Below are 21,500 nucleotides of genomic sequence, written 5' to 3' on the forward strand. Positions count from 1 at the left end.
TCAATAAGAGTCAGGGACTTCTGTTGAGATTCTATACAGGATGATAAGTCAAGCATTCAGTGTAAGCTAATTTGAAGGGAGTGCCTTTGACTTAAAGTACAATTTGGATGACAAGAGATTGGAGGTCTCAAGTGAAGGATATTCAGGGTAAAACCTAGTAAGATTAAAGTGAAGAACTAAAGTATACAGGAGGCCTATTTATAGTAAGCTACTGTGCTTTAGGGCAGGTGTGAGAACAGAAGGAGTCAGAGATAAGAAGTGCGTAAGTGATAGTAAGAATAGATCATCTAGCAATGGCAGTTGTGGTTGTGATGTAATACAAGACATGAGTCAGAGATAAGTGTCTAGTGGCAGCATCATGCGGCTCATGATATAATACATGGTAATAGAGGAGAAATGAATAGGGGTGTACATGGTTGTAACATTACCCCTCATTTAGAGACAAAGTCACTGACTGTAGTTATCCTGATTGGCCCAATAGACAGGGTCAGCGTCATAGTTAGAGTCCAGCAAGTTGTTTTGCTCCTCTGTAATGGTATATGATGACTTATCAGCCATCTCGGCGGCATGGTAAATGGCGTCCTGCTCGATCTCCCAACAAGCGAGGGCTTTGTAGAAACCAGTGTCAGTCCAAACCAATGGGATGACCACTTCTCCTTTCAAGTCTTTACAAAAGACTGATAGATGTCCAGGTGCATACTCTTTGCAAACCTGGCAATAGTATGCTGGACAGTTCTTGTGATGCTGCCTGGCGACACGACAGTTGTGACATACAACATTATCAGTGGTTGCTGTCTTTATGGTGGTGACAGTGGATGACTGTGCAGGTGGAGATGGGGATCTAGATTGTCACTTATGGTTTCTGTGTGGGGAAGCTGATGCAGTTCACTTGGCAATGCGGGCGGATCTATGCCAGATGGGGTACTGACGTGTAGTGGGTGCGATGGAGGTAGGAGATGGAGAAGCTGGTATGTCAAGTACAGCAATAGGAGGGATATTATCATCTGAATGCTCAGTGGTAGCTGTCAGAATAACTGGCAGTGGGACTGGAATGGCAATATGTGGGGATGGGGGTCGTGCGACTGGGTTTGTAGCGATCCATTCAGTGACAATGTGGATAGCCTCTCTGATAGCTTCCTTAGTATCATCAGGCAGCAGATGGATTGCAGTATTACGAATATGTATATGAAGGTGGCAGAAGATGGTCTTGTGACGGTCATCGTTGAGAAGGTTAGTGGTGCACTTGATAAGGCTAGCATCTCTGATGATTCAGATAATAAGTCTGCTAGAAATTGCCCCTCTTTCTCCTAGGAGACAATCTATCTCAATAGCATATTGTTGGGATGTGATGGCAGATTCAAACAAGGCACTGGTCTCGATTTGATCAATGATTGTGAAGTAATCAGTGAGGGTGGAGTCACTGGTTAGGGTAGAGTTGGTTAATGGTGGGGAAGTGACTGGGGAAGGCATGTTTTCAATGGCAGCAAGGTTAGTGATGGTGGCAGTCTGGTAGTTGATAAGGGATAATGGGTGAACGATGTTCTCAGATACAGTGTTCATAGCAGCAGTGAGTTCTTCAATGCATTGGATGCAGAGGTGTAAGTGTTCAAGAGACATTGTTTTTAAGATTACAATCGATGGGTCTTTTTATATGCAGAGAGGACATTAGTGGCATTGCTGAGGTTCTCTTCTGGAATCCATTCGTTACTGGCAGAGGAGTATCCTTTCCAGGATACTAGATAGTGTCTTCATTTACCCGTTCCTTTGTGCAATAAGATCACATCAATCTTGTATTCTTCTTTGTTATCGATGATATCTGGGGGAGGATTGTGGAAGTTCGGGCCATGAATTTCTGTCTCATGATAGGATGATAATTCAGAAGCATGGAATGTAGGGTGAACTCTCCATTGTGGTGGTAGTTGGAGTGTGAACGTGATGGGTGATAGCACAGCAATGATAGGAAAAGGGCCATATTGCTTTGGCGCAAGCTTTCGTGATGGTAATTGCGTAATCAAGTTCTTTCCTGATAACCAAACCTTATCTCCTATTTTCCACGGTTGGTACTTCTGTCTGTGTGTTCATTCTGCCATTTGTTGCATAGCAAGGTTGCGACAAGAGAGTGCTTCTTCTCTTGATTTCTGAAGTAGGTGCAATTGATCTTCTGCAGCAGGTACAGTGGAATCTGGGAGAGTGTGTGGGAGAGCTCTGGGTTCATATCCCATCATAAGGAAGAATGGGGATGCATTTGGAGAGTTGTGTTTTTGATGATTATGGACAAACTCAGCCATAGGGAGGTGCTCTACCCAATCTTCTGGGTGATTGCAGCAATAAATGCAGAGATAAGTCTTGAGTTCCTGGTTGAGACGTTCAGTCTGTCCATCAGTCTAAGGGTGATAAGCGGTGGATGTGGCGATATCATATTTTAAGAGCTTAGCAAGAGCTTTTGAGAACTTTGATACAAACTGCAGTCCTCAATCAGATATGACTTTCTCATGGAGACCAAAGTGGTGATAGACATGTTTGAAAAACTTCGAGGCAACTCCTTCAGAAGTGATGGTTTTTGTGCAAGGGATCAGAATTACCCCCTTCATAAGGCCATGGTCAACCATGACCATGACAGAGTCAAAACCTGTGCACATGGGGAGATCAGTGATTAGATCAACAGAGACCTGGGCAAAGGGGGCAGAGGTGATGGAGGGGATAGGGACGAGTGGGGGAGTTACAGGGTGTGTATTGGATTTCATTTGCTGGCAAAGAGCGCAACTGTCAACGTATTTCTGGATATAGGAGCCCATAGAAGGCCACCAAAAGTCATGTTTGACAAGCTCTTCCATTTTAAAACAGCCAGGATGACCAGTGGAAGCATGGTCATGACAATGTTCAAGAATAAGGCGTCTCCCAGCAGGTCAGACATAGGCATGATCTTTGTAATACAGGATGTCCTCTTTAATTGTCCAATCAGCAAATGCAAATTTCATGCGGGGAAGTGATAGGCCATCAAGGGCATCTGCAGCAGCTTGGAAGATTGGGTTGGGATCAGTAGGGTCTGGGTTTGCGAGTGTGGTCATAAGTTCCACATCAAGAAGCCGTACAAACATAGAGTCAGGGAGGAGAGTAACATCATCATTGTCACTGTGTCCAGTTCCATGATCAGGACGTCACGAGAGGGCATTGGGGGTGGCAAGTTTAGTTCCAGCAATGTGATGGAGTTCGATGTCATAACAGGATAGGAGGAGTTGCCAATGTGCTTGGCGATGAGTCAATTTCTGTGCAGTACAGAAGTAAAGCAAATTTTTATGATCCGTAAAGATAATGACTGGATGAGGATTTCCTTCAAGGTAATGGTGCCATTCAGTGAGGGCACGAATAACAGCAAGAAGTTCATGATCAAAGATCTGATAATTCCTTTCGGCTGGGTTCAGGGTTTGAGAGAGATATCCACATGGATGATAGACTCCATTTTCATCAGTCTGTAGTAAAACTGCTCCAGTAGCGATGAGCAAGGTGTCAGTGGTGACGGCAAACTGCTTGGTAGGATCGGGGTTCCACAAGACAGGTTGCTTCAGGAAGCATTCCTTGAGCATGGTAAATGCAGAGGCACATGGATCCAACCAATAGAATACCATGTCTTTCTTGGTGAGGTTGATCAAGGGTCTAGTGATATCAGAATAATGAAGGACAAAATTGCGATAGAAATTGCAAAATCCAAGGAACAACTGAACTTCCTTCACTGTGGTAGGGACAGGCCAATCACGAATACCATCGGTTTTTGCGACATCCATTGCAATGCATCCAGGACGGATGATCATACCTAAGTATTCAACTTCTTCAGTGTCAAAGGTGCACTTTTCTGGTTTCAAGAATAGTCATTCTTTGCGGATTTGTTCTAAGACGCGACGAGTTCGAGCATGGTGGGAAGGGAGGTCATTTGAAAAGATAAGGATATCGTCCATGTAAATAACCAGCCATCCTTCATTGATTTCCTGCTGGAAGGTTCGATTCATATATGCCTGAAAGGTAGTGGGTGAGTTGCAAAGACCAAAGAACATGACATTAGGTTTGAAGAGACCATACTTAGTGGTAAATGCTGCTTTCCAATGATCGTTGGGGTGGATCCGGATGTTATTATATCCGGAACAAATGTCCATCTTTGTGAAATACTTGGTGCCATGTAATTGAGCTACCAAGGTCAATGGGAGTGGGAGAGGATATGTGTTCTTCACCGTCCAATTGTTGATATACCGGTAGTCCTGACAAGGGTGTAGGTCGCCACTTTTCTTTCTGACAAAGAAGAATCCACTGGCTTGTGGTGATTTTGATTCAGAGATGAATCCTTTCTGTATGTTTTCATTGATGAATGCTTTGACAGCGGTTCATTCTGCTTCTGACAATGGGTAGACCTTGGACGTTTTTGGGACAAAACCAGGTTTGGTATCAATTCAATGGTCAATCCCAGGATGTTCTGGGGGTAGCTGATTTAGTCCGTTTTTAGCAAAGATGTTGGCGAAGTCATGAAGGTAAGATGGGACAAGTTCTTCAAATTATTTCTTCTTCTGTTCAAGCCCAGCTGCTAATGCAAACTGTTGAGCTTTGTTACTGGTTTTGACATATTTGGTGGGCCATGACAAGGATGTGATCGTGGGTTTCTGTTCAGCAGCACTGGTACCATCTTTGGTTAACAGAGTGTCCATGGAAATATTGGTAATGACCTGGAGTTCAGTAGTATCAGCGGGGTACTCAACCAAAAATTCATTGTCATCAAGGTGGTACATAGTGAGTTCGCATACAGGTGGTGCATAGTCTGAAGTCCATACATCGTTTTTGGTATCAAAAGGGCCGTCATTGTCAGGGATGGGGTCAAGGTTGGGTAAAACTGGGGGTGCTTCTTCATCAGGGATTTCTTCAATCATAGCTTGGGGGAGTGGTTCTGGCACGGGTAGCACAGGAGGCACCTTCAGCAGCACTACAACTGGGACCTCTTCTTTCTTTAAATGGGAGTTCTTCCACATTTTATCAACTGGGGTTTCAATGGTTTTCTGAAAGAGAGGGGGAAGACTGTTCTTCTTTCATTCAGTGTCAACATCTTCTTCTATCAGATCACTCTTCTCGGTTCAAGAGAGTTCTAAAGTTTTGGCTTTCCACTGAATGATTGGATCCATGGCACGCAGCCAAGGGATTCCTAGCAAGATCTGATCACGATGACTAAGTTTCGTGATGTTGAATTTTCCAAGCATGGATCATTCATTGATTTTCATGATGAGGATGCAGTAGTGGGTGATTGTGCCTCCTTTCACATAACTTCCATCTGCTGTGGTTACTCGAAATGGTTTTGTGAGTTTATGCATTCAAATCTTGTGGAGTTTAACAAAATCTTCGGAGATGAAAGTTCCAGCAGCTCTGGAATCAATGACAGCGGTTGTTTCAATGGTTTTCAGGCGAGTTTTGGAGATAAGGGAAATAGGGACATGAAGTTCCTTTCTGATTCCTACACCCTGAACAAGTCTAATAGGTACATTGGAAGATACTGACATCGATCCAGTCTTCCACATCAAAAATCCTCGTTGATATGACAGACTTCTTCTTCATCTTCTTCGGCTGGCTCGGTGCGACACACAGGGGCTTTGCCAGTTCTTTTTCTTGGGACAATTACGGGAAATGTGGCCCTTCTGGTGACAGTTGAAACACTTGCCATTCTGGTAGTGTTCATTCTTCTCTTCCTCAGTGAGATAGTTGACTTCCATAGCATTTGGGTCATGGTGATCAATGGAGGGTCTGGGAATATAGTGTTGACTGGTAGGCTTTGTGGTTGTGTGATTGTTGTTACAGGAAGATTGCACCACTGTTGCCAGTTACCAGTCAAGTCTTATTGTGGCTTGGACATACTTGTTGAAGTCAGTAGGGATGGTTTCCATTTGATAAATGGCATTACCGATTCCCTTCTTGAGTCTGTCATTGAAGAACGTAATCAGGATGGCATCTTGCTTTACATTGGCTTGTGCAGCAAGGGTCCTGAAACTAGTGATATAGGAGGTGAGGTCGCCTGTCTGCTTCAAGGTTCAGAGCTTATTCATAGCTGTACCAACAGCATCTGCTGGCGCGAAATGCTTCTTTGAACTTGGTTTCGAAGTTCGCAAAGGTTCCATAAGATTTTGAGGTAGAGTTATCAACTTTGGTGTAGAACATCAGCGCCCAACCCATGGCACTGTCTTTTGTCATATACGCAAGTGTGGTAGTGACTTTCTTTTTGTTGGTATTGTAAACCGATGAGTTAACAGCAAAGTATGCTTTTACTGAAAATAACCATCTTAATGCGTGGTCAGGGCTCCTGTCGTAGTCTTTCAGTGTTCTGGCTTTAAGTTCAGATGAAGAGCTGGACATTCTGATACTAGGATGTGCAGAAAGATTTCAGGGTGGTTGTTCTTCTGGGAATTCGTCTACTGATGTAGTTGAATGATGGTCAGGTTCTGTGGTTACAGGGGATGGGATTCGTCTCTCTCTGTTCTCTGTGATATCCAGACCTTCGGCCTCATGATATTCTTCTTCTTCTGGTTCTGTGGGGATGTCATTTGGGTCAGTCTCCCACCAATACTTTCTAACCCAAGGGGTTGTCTTGCTTTGAGCTACTGGGGCCTCCCTGGATGGAGGTTCGATAATGACTTTAATCTTTTGTTACAAACTAGGGTAGTTCTAACAACAGATGACTCAATAAGAGTCAGGGACTTCTGTTGAGATTCTATGCAGGACAATAAGTCAAGCATTCAGTGTAAGCTAAGTTGAAGGGAGTGCCTTTGACTTAAAGTACAATTCAGATGACAAGAGATTGGAGGTCTCAAGCAAAGGATATTCAGGGTAAAACCTAGTAAGATTAAAGTGAAGAACTAAAGCATACAGGAGGCCTATTTATAGTAAGCTACTGTGCTTTAGGGCAGGTGTGAGAACAGAAGGAGTCAGAGATAAGAAGTGCATAAGCGATAGTAAGAATAGATCATCTAGCAACAGCAGTTGCAGTTGTGATGTAATACAAGACATGAGTCAGAGATAAGTGTCTAGTGGTGGCATCATGTGGCTTGTGATGTAATACATGGTAATAGAGGAGAAATGAATAGGGGTGTACATGGTTGTAACAGGTAGTGGCATGGAAGGACAAGCCCCCTGGATGAAGGGGAAGAAGAAGGAGAAAGAGACAGCTGCTTCTACAGTTGCTCCTCCTCCTCCCCCTAAACTGGTGGCTGCTGCACCACCTCCCTCCTTACTGCATTCGCAGGTACTGAGGTGGCAGCTGAATCTTTCCTAGCAGATCTCTCTTGTGCATCCATTGTTGAAGTGCCAAATGAGGAATCCCAGCCAGTGGACACTGCAATCCTATTCTGCATTGTTGCTGCAGGATTCAACACCATCCTTGATTCTGGAACTACCACCACTCTTGTCCAGGATCACTCGTACTTCTGGTTGTATTCTATGGCTGATGCAGTCACCGTTTGCACTGCTAATCACAGTAGTTTGAGCACATCAGGTCATGGGGATTGTGTTGCTATTCTGACCATAGGCAGCAACTAACACCATGTTTGCCTCACAAACTGCTTGCACACACCTTTGGCAATGTTAAACCTACTATCAGTGGGTTGGATGCTAGTAAGGGCTGGGACTGTGTCTTTCAGGTGTCTCCACCTCAGTGTGAGCTCATATATACAGTGGCTCAAAAAACTGTCTGCATGTTTTGACATTTTTCACTATCTATGATATTGTGTGAGAATGAACAAATGCCTCAAGGACATGCTTATACCACATTGTAGTATGGCTTCAGGGCTTTCATTTGAGCGCTACACCGTGGGAATCGGTGGAGATATGGTGGAGACATAAGGCTTACAAAATCATGACTCATGCGGACAGTTTTTTGAGCACATATTAAAACTATATAAATCATCATTTATGACACCATAACAATCATGCCACCATTAAATAAATTATAAAGTGGTGTCATTATGTCATTTTAAAACCATATCTAACTATACAAACCAAAAATTTCCATATGTCATGGTTATATTCACCATGAAAGCCACCCCCCCTGCTCAAAGGGATAATATCCTCTCTCTTTCCTATTCTGGCCTCTCTGCTTGTCAAATTTCCTCTAGAACTGGAGTATCCAAGTCCACTGTGGCCAAGTTCATCAAAGAAAGTCACACAGACAAGGAAAACTTCTGTGAAGGGTGTCCATCCAAGCTCACCTCTACTGATAGGAGGGCTATTATTCAATATATTACTACAGGAAAGACTGATAATGCTGTCCAAGTCACCTATTACATCAATTCCACCATCACATTCCCTGTCTCTTCACACACTGTGAGAAACATTCTCAAGACAGCTCATCTCAGGTCAGTAACAAGGAAGAAAAGGCTCTCCTCTCTATCACATATATGCAGAGAGGACTAGCACCCTTCTTGTTTCACATATATACCTTGCCATCTGACCCAATCCTATTTATTGTGGTCTTATATGATCATATAACATGCTTCCAGTCCATGTAATCCAATTCTGATGGGCTAAGGCAAAGGTTAGTCATCTCTGTTTATGTGTGATAGAGAGGAGAGCCTTTTCTTCCTTGTTACTGACCTGAGATGAGCTGTCTTGAGAATGTTTCTCACAGTGTGTGAAGAGACAGGGAATGTGATGGTGGAATTGATGTAATAGGTGACTTGGACAGCATTATCAGTCTTTCCTGTAGTAATATATTGAATAATAGCCCTCCTATCAGTAGAGGTGAGCTTGGATGGACACCCTTCACAGAAGTTTTCCTTGTCTGTGTGACTTTCTTTGATGAACTTGGCCACAGTGGACTTGGATACTCCAGTTCTAGAGGAAATTTGACAAGCAGAGAGGCCAGAATAGGAAAGAGAGAGGATATTATCCCTTTGAGCAGGGGGGGTGGCTTTCATGGTGAATATAACCATGACATATGGAAATTTTTGGTTTGTATAGTTAGATATGGTTTTAAAATGACATAATGACACCACTTTATAATTTATTTAATGGTGGCATGATTGTTATGGTGTCATAAATGATGATTTATATAGTTTTAATATGTGCTCAAAAAACTGTCCGCATGAGTCATGATTTTGTAAGCCTTATGTCTCCACCATATCTCCACCGATTCCCACGGTGTAGCGCTCAAATGAAAGCCCTGAAGCCATACTACAATGTGGTATAAGCATGTCCTTGAGGCATTTGTTCATTCTCACACAATATCATAGATAGTGAAAAATGTCAAAACATGCAGATAGTTTTTTGAGCCACTGTAGAGGTACTGAACTTGGAGCCATTCCCATGGTGAACAACCTGTGCTATATCAACCTTGAGTTCTTGCCTGTCCCATCTGCTCAGATGCCTGCCACTACACCAAGCATTCCTCCTTTCCCACCTGACTTCTCAGCATTCACACATGTCACACTGACCCTCGACCTATGGCATGCTCACCTAGGTCATGTCAGTGGTGAAGCTGTTTGATGACTCCTCCTTTTTGCCACTGGTGCAACTGTGTCTGCTGGTTCAGTCCTGTCAAAATGTGAATCCTGCATCATGGGGAAGCATCCCTGAAGGCCTCATCCTCCCTTGGAAACACCTCATGCAGCTCAGTTTCTTGATCTCATTCACTCTGACCTCTGTGGCCTGATCCCCATCATCATGCCCCACAATAAATGGTACTTCATTGTGTTTCTCAATGACTACATGAATGTCTTAAACATTCAGCTCCTCACCACAAAAGATCAAGCTTTAGATGCTTGGCAAGTCATTTGTGCCTGGTGGGAAAACCAATCTGGACTACAGGTGAAGGTGTTTCACTTGGACAATGGGGGTGAGTTCCTGAATGCTGCATTCACTGCAGATCTTGAGGCTGCTGGCATCATATATCAACTATCAGTGCCTTATGCACATCAGCAAAACAGTAAGGCAGAGTGAGTCATTTGCATGATCCAAGGCAGGATGTATGCCATGCTTGATCATGTTCGCTTGCCTCATTCTCTCTGGGGTGAAGCAGCCATATATGCAACTTATCTATTCAATCACACTGAGTCTCACTCTCTTCCTCCAGGAGCAACGCCCTATGAGATGCTGCATGGTAAGAAACCGGATGTCACTCATCTCCAGGTCTTTGGCACTCAATGTTTTGTACATATCCCTGCCAAACTGCAGGAGAAATTGGGGCCATGTTCATGAGAGGCCATGTTCATGGAATATCCTCCTGGTTGTGGAAAGTCTAGTAAAGACTCAGTGGAAGTTAATAGAATAACGCTATATTAATAAGTACCTAGTAAAGACTAGGTTACATGTGAGCAGGTGTGTCAACTACATGGTACAAGATGAGCTCACCTCAGTGGAAGTTAATAGAACAACGCTGAGGTGAGAAAAGGCATGAAGCGAGTACATATGGGTCTATGTAGGATCTGTGGCTGAGTGGTGAAGGTGCTATACAGTACATAGTAAGAGGCAAGAACAATGACATGTTGGGAATACGTGATTATGTCAACACACCCCCTCAGTGAGACACCAGCTGGAGACCAGGCAAGTATTTCTTGAAGAGATGACATGGGAGCACTTTGGTAAAAATGTCTGCAGTATTCATGTGCGAAGGCAGCCACTTAAGTAGGAATGTCCCCTTTTCAATATGCTTCGACTGAATGTGGTTCCATGCCTCCATTGATAGCAAGATTGCCCTAGTATTGTCCATGTAGATCAGGACAGGAAGAGTGAGGGGGATGTGGAGCTGGACAAGGAGGGATTTCAACCAGAGGCCCTCTTGGATGGTGTGAGTGACTGCCATGTACTCAGCCTTTGTAGAGGACAGCATGTGAGTGGTCTGCTTTTTGGAGATGTGTGCAATGATCCCACCAGTGAAGAACCAGACATAGACGGAGATGGAGAGATGGTCCTCAGGTGAACTCACCCAGTCGGTGTCACAGTAGGTGTGTAGTCCCTCATTCACCTGAGCACCCCAATAGTGGAGATGGAGGTTCTGAGTCCTGGAAAGGTAATGAACAGGTCATTTGGTGGCAGCAAAATATGCAGGGGATGGGTTTGAATTGTGTTGAGTGAGGGAGTTAACCGCATATGAGATGTCAGGACAAGTGCACACTGCAAGGTACAATAGCTCTCTGATGAGCTTGTGGAATCTGCTGGGGAGGTTTTTGATGTTAACATGCATGTTGTCCGGCTGGCCAAAAGGGTGATGAGAGTTGAGGGGAAGACGGACAGGGTTGCAATCCATGAGACCATACTCATTGAGCAGGTAAGCAATATACTCTCCCTGGTGCATCCAAAGCTGACAAGATGCAAAGTCCCTTTCAAATTGTATGCTGAGGAATTTTGTGATAGGACTGAGGTCCTTAATCCTGAAGCATCTGTCAATTTTGCACTTCACAGAGGTAAGGAAGGCAGGTGAGCTGGAGGTTCCAAGTCTGTCGTCAATGTGGAAACTGACAATGCAGATGATGCATGTCCCTGAGATGACTTTGTTGAAGATGAAGACTGCATGATCAATGACACAACAGGAGAAGCCCAATTCCATCATTACTGCCTGTACCTCCTCATACCACTCCATAGTGGATTGTTTCAACCCATAGATGGTGCGAAGCATACACCAGACTTGCATGCACCAATCCCCCTCTTCAAAACCTTTTGGCTGCCTCATATACAATTTCTCTTTTAACACCCCCCACAGGAAAGCTCTCTTTGCATCAAAAGAGTGGAGGACCCATCCATGTTTGCAGGCAAGTGCTGTGATGGGACGTAAAGACACTGTTTTGATGACTGGGGTGAAAGTAGCGCCATAATCTATGCCAGGAATTTGTGAGAAACCCTGCACAATGAGACATGCCTTGTGTATGGGTCCACCCTTGTTATCTTCCTTAAATTCTAACACCCAGTGATTGCCAATTGCTCATTATCCTTCTGGAAGTGGGGTGACCTTGTAGACTTTCATTTCTGACATGATACCGAGCTCCTTCTTCATCGCCGTGAGCCACTCATTGCAATCTGAATGGAGCATGGCCTCCTCATAAGTTGCTGGAGGTATCTTCATGTCGTAGCCTTTACTTAGTGGGTTCCTTTTCTGGTTGCTGCGAATGCTAATGTTTGCTTGCTCCTTGATGATCACATTGGTGAATACTTCTGGTATGTTGATGTTGGGCTCTATCTCCTCCAGGTCTTCTGTTGGGGTGTCTCAAGTGCCTTCTTGGTCCAGCACCCCCTTACTCAAGGGAGCTACCCCCACATGTTACTGGTGCTCCTCACAAAGAGTCTGCAGCCACACCTTGGAGGCAGCAAGGTCATCTGTGAAGGCACGTCCTGCCTCAGTGAGCACATGTGAGTGTGTGGACTTCCAGGGAGCAGGTAGGATGGCAGGGATGGGTGCAGGAGGCAGGATGGCAGGTGATAAAGAAGCAGGTGGCATAGTGCATGAAGGTGAGTCCTCACCATCAGAGTCGGAGTCGGAGCTGTGATTGTGAGCAACACCAGGCATGTTTTCATCGAAGATGACATCACGAGCAACAAAGAAAGCCCCAGTGTGGCTGTCGTGAAGGTGGTAGCCCTTTGTCCCCTTGGGATAGCCAACAAATATAGTGTGGTGGGAGTCGGGACCAAGCTTGGCCTGGAGCTCTGTAGGGATGCGGGCAAAGCACTGGGACCCAAAGATGCAAAGATGGGATAGATCAGGTTGATGCCCATTGACAAGCTCAAAGGGAGTGGTTCCAGCAGTGGGAAGGATGTGGGACTCAGTCCTATTCCAGAGATAACATGTGGTTAAGACTGCCTCACCCCACAAGTTAGCAGAGAGGTGCACTGTCTTTAGCATTGCAAACAGCCGGCCTTCCAGGGTGCGGATAGCCCACTCAGCCATGCCATTCTGCTGGTGAGCATAGGACATGGAGAGCTGCTGCTCAATCCCCGCCTCCTGCAGTGCACATGTGAATGCACCACTGATGAACTCCCCACCATATTCTGACCTAAAAACTTTCACAGTGCATCCAGCATGATTTTCCATGCCTCAAGTGCCTGGTCCTTGGTGGCCAGGAGTTGGACATTCAGGAGATTGGTATGGTTGTTGAGAAAAACGATGAAGTGGAGCTTGCCGTGAGGTGTAGTGATGGGGAGAGGGCCACATAGGTTGGAGTGTATGAGATCAAGCATGTGTGCTGCTCTTGGCTCTTCAGAGGGAGGATAAGGCTGACAAGGATGCTTGGTGATGATACAAGACTCACAATGCTGCAAAGGTGTGGTGACACTGACACTGACACCCTTAGCAATGAGAGGAAGGCATTTAATGGCATCGCCACTGGGATGACCCATCCATGCATGCCAAAGGTCCCATGTGATGGGAACACATGTGAAGACAACCAATTCATGGGACAGGGAAGGAGAAGCCCTCTCTAGGTGAACAAACTGCAAGTTGAGGAAGACCAGCTTTCTGCTCATGGGGGTCTCACCAAGCAATTCTCCATGGCACACAAGTTGGCATTGTGCCAGATCCAGTAAGAAATTGACTGCCCAGCCCTTTTCTACCATGTAACTGATGGAGAGCAGGTTGATCATAGCACCCAGAGCATGAAGGCAGTTGGTGAGTCGAATGCGATGGATTTTGCCCCCAATATTCAGATCAGCAACACAGTCACCTTGTCCAGATATGGGAAGTTGCCCATGATTGGCCATTTTAACAACCACATGAGAGTCATTGGAGAAGTTCCAGAAGAATTTGCAGTCGGTGATCAGTGTGGATGTTGTGCCAGAGTCAAGAATCATTGACATTGCTTGACATACTATGCAGGCTATGTTTTCTGTGGTTGGAGAGGAGTCAGAGGGATCATCAATCTCTTTGATGATGGTGCATGCAAGATCTGCATTCGACATGCTGGGTGAGGATGTGGATGAGGGATTCACAGGTGTGTCAGTTGTGGCAGCTGCAGCAACATCTTTTCTGAAGGGTTTTCTGCTGTGGGCAGGGACTCTGCCCTTTCCTTCCATCCCACCACCTGGCTGGAAGCAGTGTTCATGGTTATGAGTCAGTGACTGTGGCAGCCCCGCACAGGCTGGGTTATTGCAAGCTATGCCCTTAGGGTTGGACTTGTGCATGTGGATGCCAGTCTTGGAATTCACCCGGGATTCAGGTATGCCTGCTCCTATGACATTGGCATACTCTGACCTTGAACCATTGAGCTTCTGTTCCCCCTGGATGCAATTAGCTTCTTCTGAAAGAGAAGCAGCAACAGTTGTGAAGGTCATTTTCGGAGCTGCAGCAGGTGCAGCAGAGCTCATTGTGCTGGTGGGAGCAGGGGAAGAGTTACTGTACATGGTCATGGTCATGCGTTTGAAGATCATTTACTCCAGCATCTGTGGGAGACCTTGCAGGAGAAGGAAAACTGCCTCCCCGTTAGTGAAGGTGATTGCAATTTCTGCAAAGTGTTGTCTTGCATGTTTGAAGACACTGATGTAACAGGAGACATCATCAGCGTCTTTGAGCTTCTCAGCAAATAACTGGGCTTGGAGCTTGAACTGCAAACTCATGTCAAGATGTCCGAAATGCATGGAGAGTGTATTCCATTGGTCTTGGGCAGTGGACAACTTGCTGAGAAGTCCTTGGACTACTGGTGAGAGTGTCCTGCAAATGATTCCCTTTGTTTGCGCATCTTCTTTAATCCAATCCATCATGGCTAGCTTCTCAGCTGTGGTGGGACTTTCAGCTGTCACAGGTGAGGGCATCACAGATGCATATTCTGCAAAGTCATTAGGATTGGTACCAGTGCTACAATTGTTCCATAACCCTTCACCTTGTAGCACAAGGACTACTCCACAACACCAGCTGGGATATTCATCTGTGCTCGTCAATTCAACAATGTGATCATATTTTCCCATGGTGAAAGATGCTCAGGTTGATTTGCGATATTTTATGAGATGTGAGTATTCAAATGGGGATAAATGATTCTTTTCAGTGAGCTTGTTGACTTTCCTTGATTCTGGGCCTAGCTAGAGTCCAGGGCTCATAACCTGTGGAGAGTCTAGTAAAGACTCAGTGGAAGTTAATGGAACAATGCTATATTAATAAGTACCTAGTAAAGACTAGGTTACATGTGAGTGGGTGTGTCAACTACACAGTACAAGATGAGCTCACCTCAGTGGAAGTTAATAGAACAATGCTGAGGTGAGAAAAGGTGCGAAGTGAGTACATATGGGTCTATGGAGGATCTGTGGCTGAGTGGCGAAGGTGCTGTACAGTACATAGTAAGAGGCAAGAACAATGACATGTTGGGAATGCGTGATTATGTCAACACTGGTGTCAAGGTTTGGTGATGCCAAGACTCAGCCACAGGCACATTCTTCAACTCTCACAATGTTATTTTTGACAAATCTTTCATTGGTTGCCCTTTTCCTGTCACTGACAGTGACGATGAAGATGATGAACCTGCTCATCCTACCAGTTCATCCATGCTGCCTGCTGCGCCACCTGCTGCTCAATGTCCTACTGCTGCTTAACAACCTCCCCCCATTGCACCAGTTCATCATTCTGGTTGTTCCCAGGTTCCTACTGAATGAGGATGTGTCTACCATGAGCAACTCACTGCTGATGCAGTGTGTTTGAATTGCCAGTGGGACCTACAGTAGGCCTGTATTCAGGGTATTCCTCCTGCAAACAATACCATGTCCATACCTCCAATCCCCATTTCCAATCAATCTGTTCTTCTTCCTGCACCATTGCATCCCCTAGCTAATGACAAAGTCATCAATGACAATGCCATTAATGCAGAGACCAAGACAGTAGGTTATCCCCACATTCTCGCCAACCTGATTGTTGCAGAGCAGGCATCCATCTCCATTCAGAGTGACACTTGTCATAATCCACAAGTTGCCAGATACAACATGAAGATCTCCCCAAACTTATATGACAAGGCCATGTGGCACTCTGATTGGAACTCTTGGCTTGCTGCAATGAAGAGGGAGATGAATTTGATGTCAGAGATGAACATCTATGAGCTTGTTCCTCTCCCTGCTGGTTGGAAGGCTATAGGTTATAGATGGGTGCTCGAGTTTCAGGAGAACCAGAAAGGTGGCTCAATCTTCAAAGCCAGACTTGTGGTGCACGGCTTCTCACAGGTTCTGGGCATTGACTTTGGAAAAACCTTTGCACCTGTTGCTAAGGCAGCCTCCATGTGCGTCATCTCCACACTTGCAGCATGGAATGACTGGGAACTTGACACCTTTGATGCAAAATGTGCCTTCCTGTGGGGAAAATTAACAGAGAACGTGTACATGCATCAACCACCTGGATTTGAACAGTTTTCCTCAGACAGTGGTGTCCTGATCTGTCACCTTTTGTCCTCACTCTATGGACTCAAACAGGCAGCCTATGATTGGTATGAGCTTTTGCAAGAAGTTCTTACTCACTTAGGTTTCCTCCAAGTTGCGGCTGACTATGCCATCTTCATATATGACCACATCAATGGAGAGGGAGAACAAATCATATGCATCATTGCCTGGCACATTGACAACGGCCTTGCAGCTGCCAGCAATAATCCCTTCCTCATCCATATGAAAGGTCAGATAGTGCAACACTTTGGCATCACTGACCTGGGTCCTGTATCAAAGCACCTGGGAATTCAGTTCAAGCACAACAGGACATTGCACAAGCTTTGGATGCATAAAATGGACTACATCACCTACCTTCTTGAGGAACATGGTATGATCAGTTGCAACTTGGTCACTCTTCCCATGCATCCTCACATTGAGAACCTTACCTCTGAATACTGAAAGCTAGTTGGAGAACTACTCTACCTCACAATATACACTCATCTGGATATTACTGTCACCGTCACAAAACTAGCTCAACATAACTGCTCACCTGAGCTTCATCACTATGCCTCAGCTAAACATGTCCTCTGATTTCTTGCTGGTACCATCAGTTTACACACGCACTATGGGGGTGCTATTGTGAACCCAGAACTACATGGGTTCAGCAACTCAGATTGGGCTAGTTGTCCCAAGGACCATATCTCCATATCTGGCTATGTTTGGTTTTTCAATGGCGGACCTGTATCTCACTCTTCAAAGAAACAACTTACGCATGCACTGTTCTCCACAGAAGCAGAGTACATGGCCCTTACAGCTGCCATCCAAGATGGTCTTTGGTTCACATCCTTCTTCAAGTGCTTGAGAATACCCCTCACCCTACCACTTTGCTTATTTGCTGATAATGCAGGTGCCATCACATTGTCTGAAGAGGCCACAAACCACATTTGCACCAAACATATAGACCTCCAATATCATTTCATCCACATCCACATTGAAGAAGGCACTTTCAAACCAGAATGGTTATCCACTCACAAAAATGTTGCTGACATCTTTACCAAGAGTCTTCCCCACCTGCTGTTCATTTGTTACCAATCTGGTCTCTCTCTCATTTCTCACTAGATTGCAACAACGTCTTGTTGTGGGGGTATATTGAGTATTCATTATCATTGTCATCGGTATCATTGAATGCATAACACTTTCCTTTTCTGTTCTCTATTTATTATGTGTAACAACATATATAATATGCACCATCTTGTTTCTTCATACCTCAGTTGTTGTCTCCAAACACTGAGGTATGGTTCATTGTCTCTCATCGTCCTGCTGTGTCTTACTATATCCTCCTAGTGTGTTTCATATCCTAGCTTCTAACACTGCACACCATACCATATATGGTAGATGGCCATATACATATGGTATAAATATGATATACAGCTAACCCATACACCATACATGACATTGGTGGTGGATAAAGTGGATGGTATGGTATGGAGTATTATATGGATATATATGGTGGTGTATGGTACATATGGAATGTAAATCAATTATGAATGAGGTTGTTTGGTATAAAACAACCCAAACAAAGCCTCACCTTCATGAGCATCAATGTCCTGATAGTCTCAGGCTTGAGACTTGTGCACTGCAGTGAAACCATGTCACAACCACCAGAGAAAACTCATTCAACAGCAACAGCAGATCCTACAAAGAAGAGAACTAAGTACAGACACCTGGAACATGGAGTAAGTACTCACTAGGTATTGAAAGGATATCATGTGCAAGTCAAGAGAAGTTTGGAAACTGTGCTTGGTGACCTGCCCACCATTGAATTGGGTTGCAAAGGTCAAAGTCTTCTTGTGGAAGCTTCAGATACTCCTCAAATTCATCCACTGACAGATTTGATTGCTTCTTGTACCTTGCTGTAAAGTTCACCTTTGATAGGGACCTTCTGCCATCTGACACATCTGTATGGCAGCCTGTGCTGGTAGATGGTGCACAGTCCTGTGCAAGGGATGTAGTGATATAGTCAGCTTTATACAGGGCATGTAGGTCATTCTTTAGTGAGTCAATTTGCAACCATGTACTTTCATCATTGGCAGCACAGTCATTATGGAGACCTTCATAAGTGATGTGGGGATCAAGTACTTGAACTAGATTAGCTATCAAACTAGAAATATAAATTGTAGTACAAAACTTACTTGAAGCCCAGACATAGTATGGTAGGGATCATCACAGGTAAACCCGTGGGTGTCCTGAGGTCAACCTGTACCCATACCCGCCATGGGTGTGAGTATGGATACAGGTCATGGCGGGTACATACCCATGGTAGGTGTACCTGCAGGAGAGAACAAGACAGGGAGGACGAGACTGACAAGACAGGGAGAATGAGATGAGATGGGGAGAACAAGACCAATAAGACCAACAAGACTGACAAAACCAACAAGACTCACAAGACCAACAAGACAGGGAGAACAAGATGAGATGGAGAGAACAAGAATGATGAGACCATTGAGACTGTCAAGATGGGGAGAATGAGACCAATGAGATAGAGAGAACAAGACCAACAAAACAGGGAGAATGAGACCAAGAGAATAAGACTAACAAGACAGGAAGAACGAGAATAACAAGACAGGGAGAACAAGACTGACAAGACAAGAAGGACAAGGTAGTTAGCAGTATGAAACATACAGCACACATACCTTGGAGAGCAGGAAACAGATGGGATAAGACTAGAGTGACAGATAGCAGACTGCTGCACAGATGACAATGAGTGATGAAAGCATGACTGCAACTTGGAAAAGAGTTAGAATTAGTAGCATTGGTACAATTGGTGCAGAAATGGTACTTGAACAAACATCAAAATAATTACTATATATGGAAGTGATGGGTATGTGGTGGGTCATGGGTCTCAAAATCCAGACCCATACCTGTACCCACTGGTACCCATATCCATACCCATGACAATCCCTATAGTATGGTGAGTCATTGATCTTGAAGAAGTAGTCACTGAGCTTCTGATGTGCATTGATCAATGCCAGTTGTGTTTTCACTGGTGCTGAATCCAGAAGGTTTGCTAAATCATCCTGAAGTGAATTCCTTGAGACCTTGAAATATAGCATGAGCCGAAGATAGCATTGGGCACTTAGACATTGACATTTGAGTAGTAGCTGACTGGAATGCCTTCAGCCACCCTGTTACTAGTGCAATTGACTGCCAATCATCATCAGAAAGTTCATATTGGTGTAGTTTACACATCTTCATCACAAAGTTGTTGATAGCTTTTTGAAAATCCAATGTACAGACAACTACTTCATCATTATTTGCAGCTACTTCAATGTCGTTCGCTTCCTTCACAAATGTTTCTAGCCCAAACTATTCACAGTACTCATTGTAGGCATGCTGGTCTTCAAATTTGCTAATGGATGTCTTGATATTTGCCTCACCAAAAATATCACATCCATTGCTGACCAACCTATCTGAACATCAGTATCAAGTATCTGAATGGATAAAAAAGACATACAGATGAGTCAGGCTCTGAGGATCTGTGAGTAGTGCTGTACTACCTAAATACATTGTGTTATTCCATCTGCAGTACTGAGGATTGAATATGTCACTGAATCAGACATACCTTGATAGTCAGATATGAAAACTAGCTTGCCAGTCTTGATGTACTGGACATGCTGTGTGAAAACCAAAAATTCTGCCATGTCATAGCCATAGTCCAATTCATTGAGCAATGGATTGATGTCCATATTGTGGATGAATTTGACAAACATATCATCACTGCCCTCAATGAGCTCTTCAAGGAGAAAAACAGCCTATGTTGACCCTGTCTTCACTCCAGGCTTGCTACCACCCTGGTTGTGGCACAATGCAAGGCCGGCTTCTACAAGTTGAACACATGGGACCATGAATGGTGGGGGTTCAGGTGAGGATGTAATAGAATGATCAACAAAGTTGTATGTGAGCTTTAATAAGGATTTAGACCAGTATAAGATGTTGGCCTCTCTGAATAATTTCTGTAGCTCATCAATGAGCAAATACCAGCTGACTTTATAAGGTCCAGCCTTCACAGTAGTCAGAAATACTTTTTTGAATGGACATTTGACCATGACCTTATGATAAGCAACTGATCTAAGACCAGTCCTGGGAGGAGCTGTGAGTGTCAGCCATCCAGCATTCACAGTCTTGAAGCCACCAATTCCAATGAAGCCCTCTGTCAATGTATTAATAGTCAGCTGTCCAATGGAAGATTCAGCTGTGTTCACTGAAAATAAGATATCACAGGTAGGGATTTGGTGGAATTACACACTTTCACTATGTAGTTCAAAGACTGTAAAATACTAGTAAGTGCTGATGCAATATGAGAAATTGATGAATGTGCATACCTTGCTTTAAATTTAAGTTGGCACCCCTGCCAATCTTCAAGACTTCTTTGAGTAGATCATGATCAGGTGAACAAAAAGCTGTGGAAGGTGGGTTCTTTCAAGGTGAAGATGAAGTACCACTGAGACTGCTAGAGCTTTCAGACACTGGTGGGTTCTTTTGGTAGAGACTGTCACAGAATTGTCAGTGGTCATGGACGGTAAGAAAAGCTTGTTCTCAGTAAGTGAAGTTGTCACTGATGAGGGCACATTGCAACTGATGGCTGTATGAGCAGTGGCATGTTTGCTAGACTGAGTGCAACTTGTTCGGATAGCTTCAGCTTCCTGGACCACAAAATTATAGTTAGGGCACTAGTGGTAAATAGACTCAAAAATGCATACCATTTCTGCACAAAGTTCCAGCCAATTCTCATATTCATTCCACTGAACCTTCAGGACAACAACCATCAGCACAAATTGTTTAGACTTGAAAGTTGATTTGGTGCCTTTGTGAGATGGTTGCAGGCATTGATCATAGAAATATGGAACCAATTGTGAGTGATTGGACAGGTCCACCCATGCAGCATCTTGGATCACAAACTCCTCAACACACCAGATAAATTCTCCACTGAATTTGCATAACTTTGGGACAAGTCTCCAAAGCTAGCTTGATGAGCCCAGACATGTCAATTTGAGCATTGATGTCCTTCTTACCTTTAAATATATTCTAGTAAGCTGAAGCGTAAGGAAGTCACAGCACATTTTAAGATGTAAATGTATTCCAATAGTGATACCTTGTTTTTTGCAAGC

At 44.3% G+C, this 21,500-nt stretch overlaps 2 protein-coding genes across 2 annotated transcripts; one reads left to right on the plus strand and one right to left on the minus strand.

Moving 5' to 3' along the window:
- Window positions 1-7,114: 7,114 nt before the first annotated feature.
- On the plus strand, window positions 7,115-7,557 carry BJ212DRAFT_1479421 (uncharacterized protein; the record flags this gene model as incomplete). Its single annotated transcript, XM_041339874.1, has 2 exons — window positions 7,115-7,264; window positions 7,345-7,557. The coding sequence occupies 2 exons, from the start codon at window positions 7,115-7,117 to the stop codon at window positions 7,555-7,557; spliced, it is 363 nt and encodes a 120-aa protein (XP_041194995.1).
- Window positions 7,558-19,889: 12,332 nt separating this feature from the next.
- On the minus strand, window positions 19,890-20,438 carry BJ212DRAFT_1268707 (uncharacterized protein; the record flags this gene model as incomplete). Its single annotated transcript, XM_041330744.1, has 2 exons — window positions 19,890-20,144; window positions 20,166-20,438. 2 exons carry the CDS (start codon window positions 20,436-20,438, stop codon window positions 19,890-19,892), a joined length of 528 nt encoding a protein of 175 aa, XP_041194996.1.
- Window positions 20,439-21,500: the final 1,062 nt, after the last annotated feature.

The sequence above is a fragment of the Suillus subaureus genome (genome assembly GCF_016647635.1).
Source record: "Suillus subaureus strain MN1 chromosome Unknown BJ212scaffold_10, whole genome shotgun sequence".
In the NCBI taxonomy this organism is placed as follows: domain Eukaryota; kingdom Fungi; phylum Basidiomycota; class Agaricomycetes; order Boletales; family Suillaceae; genus Suillus; species Suillus subaureus.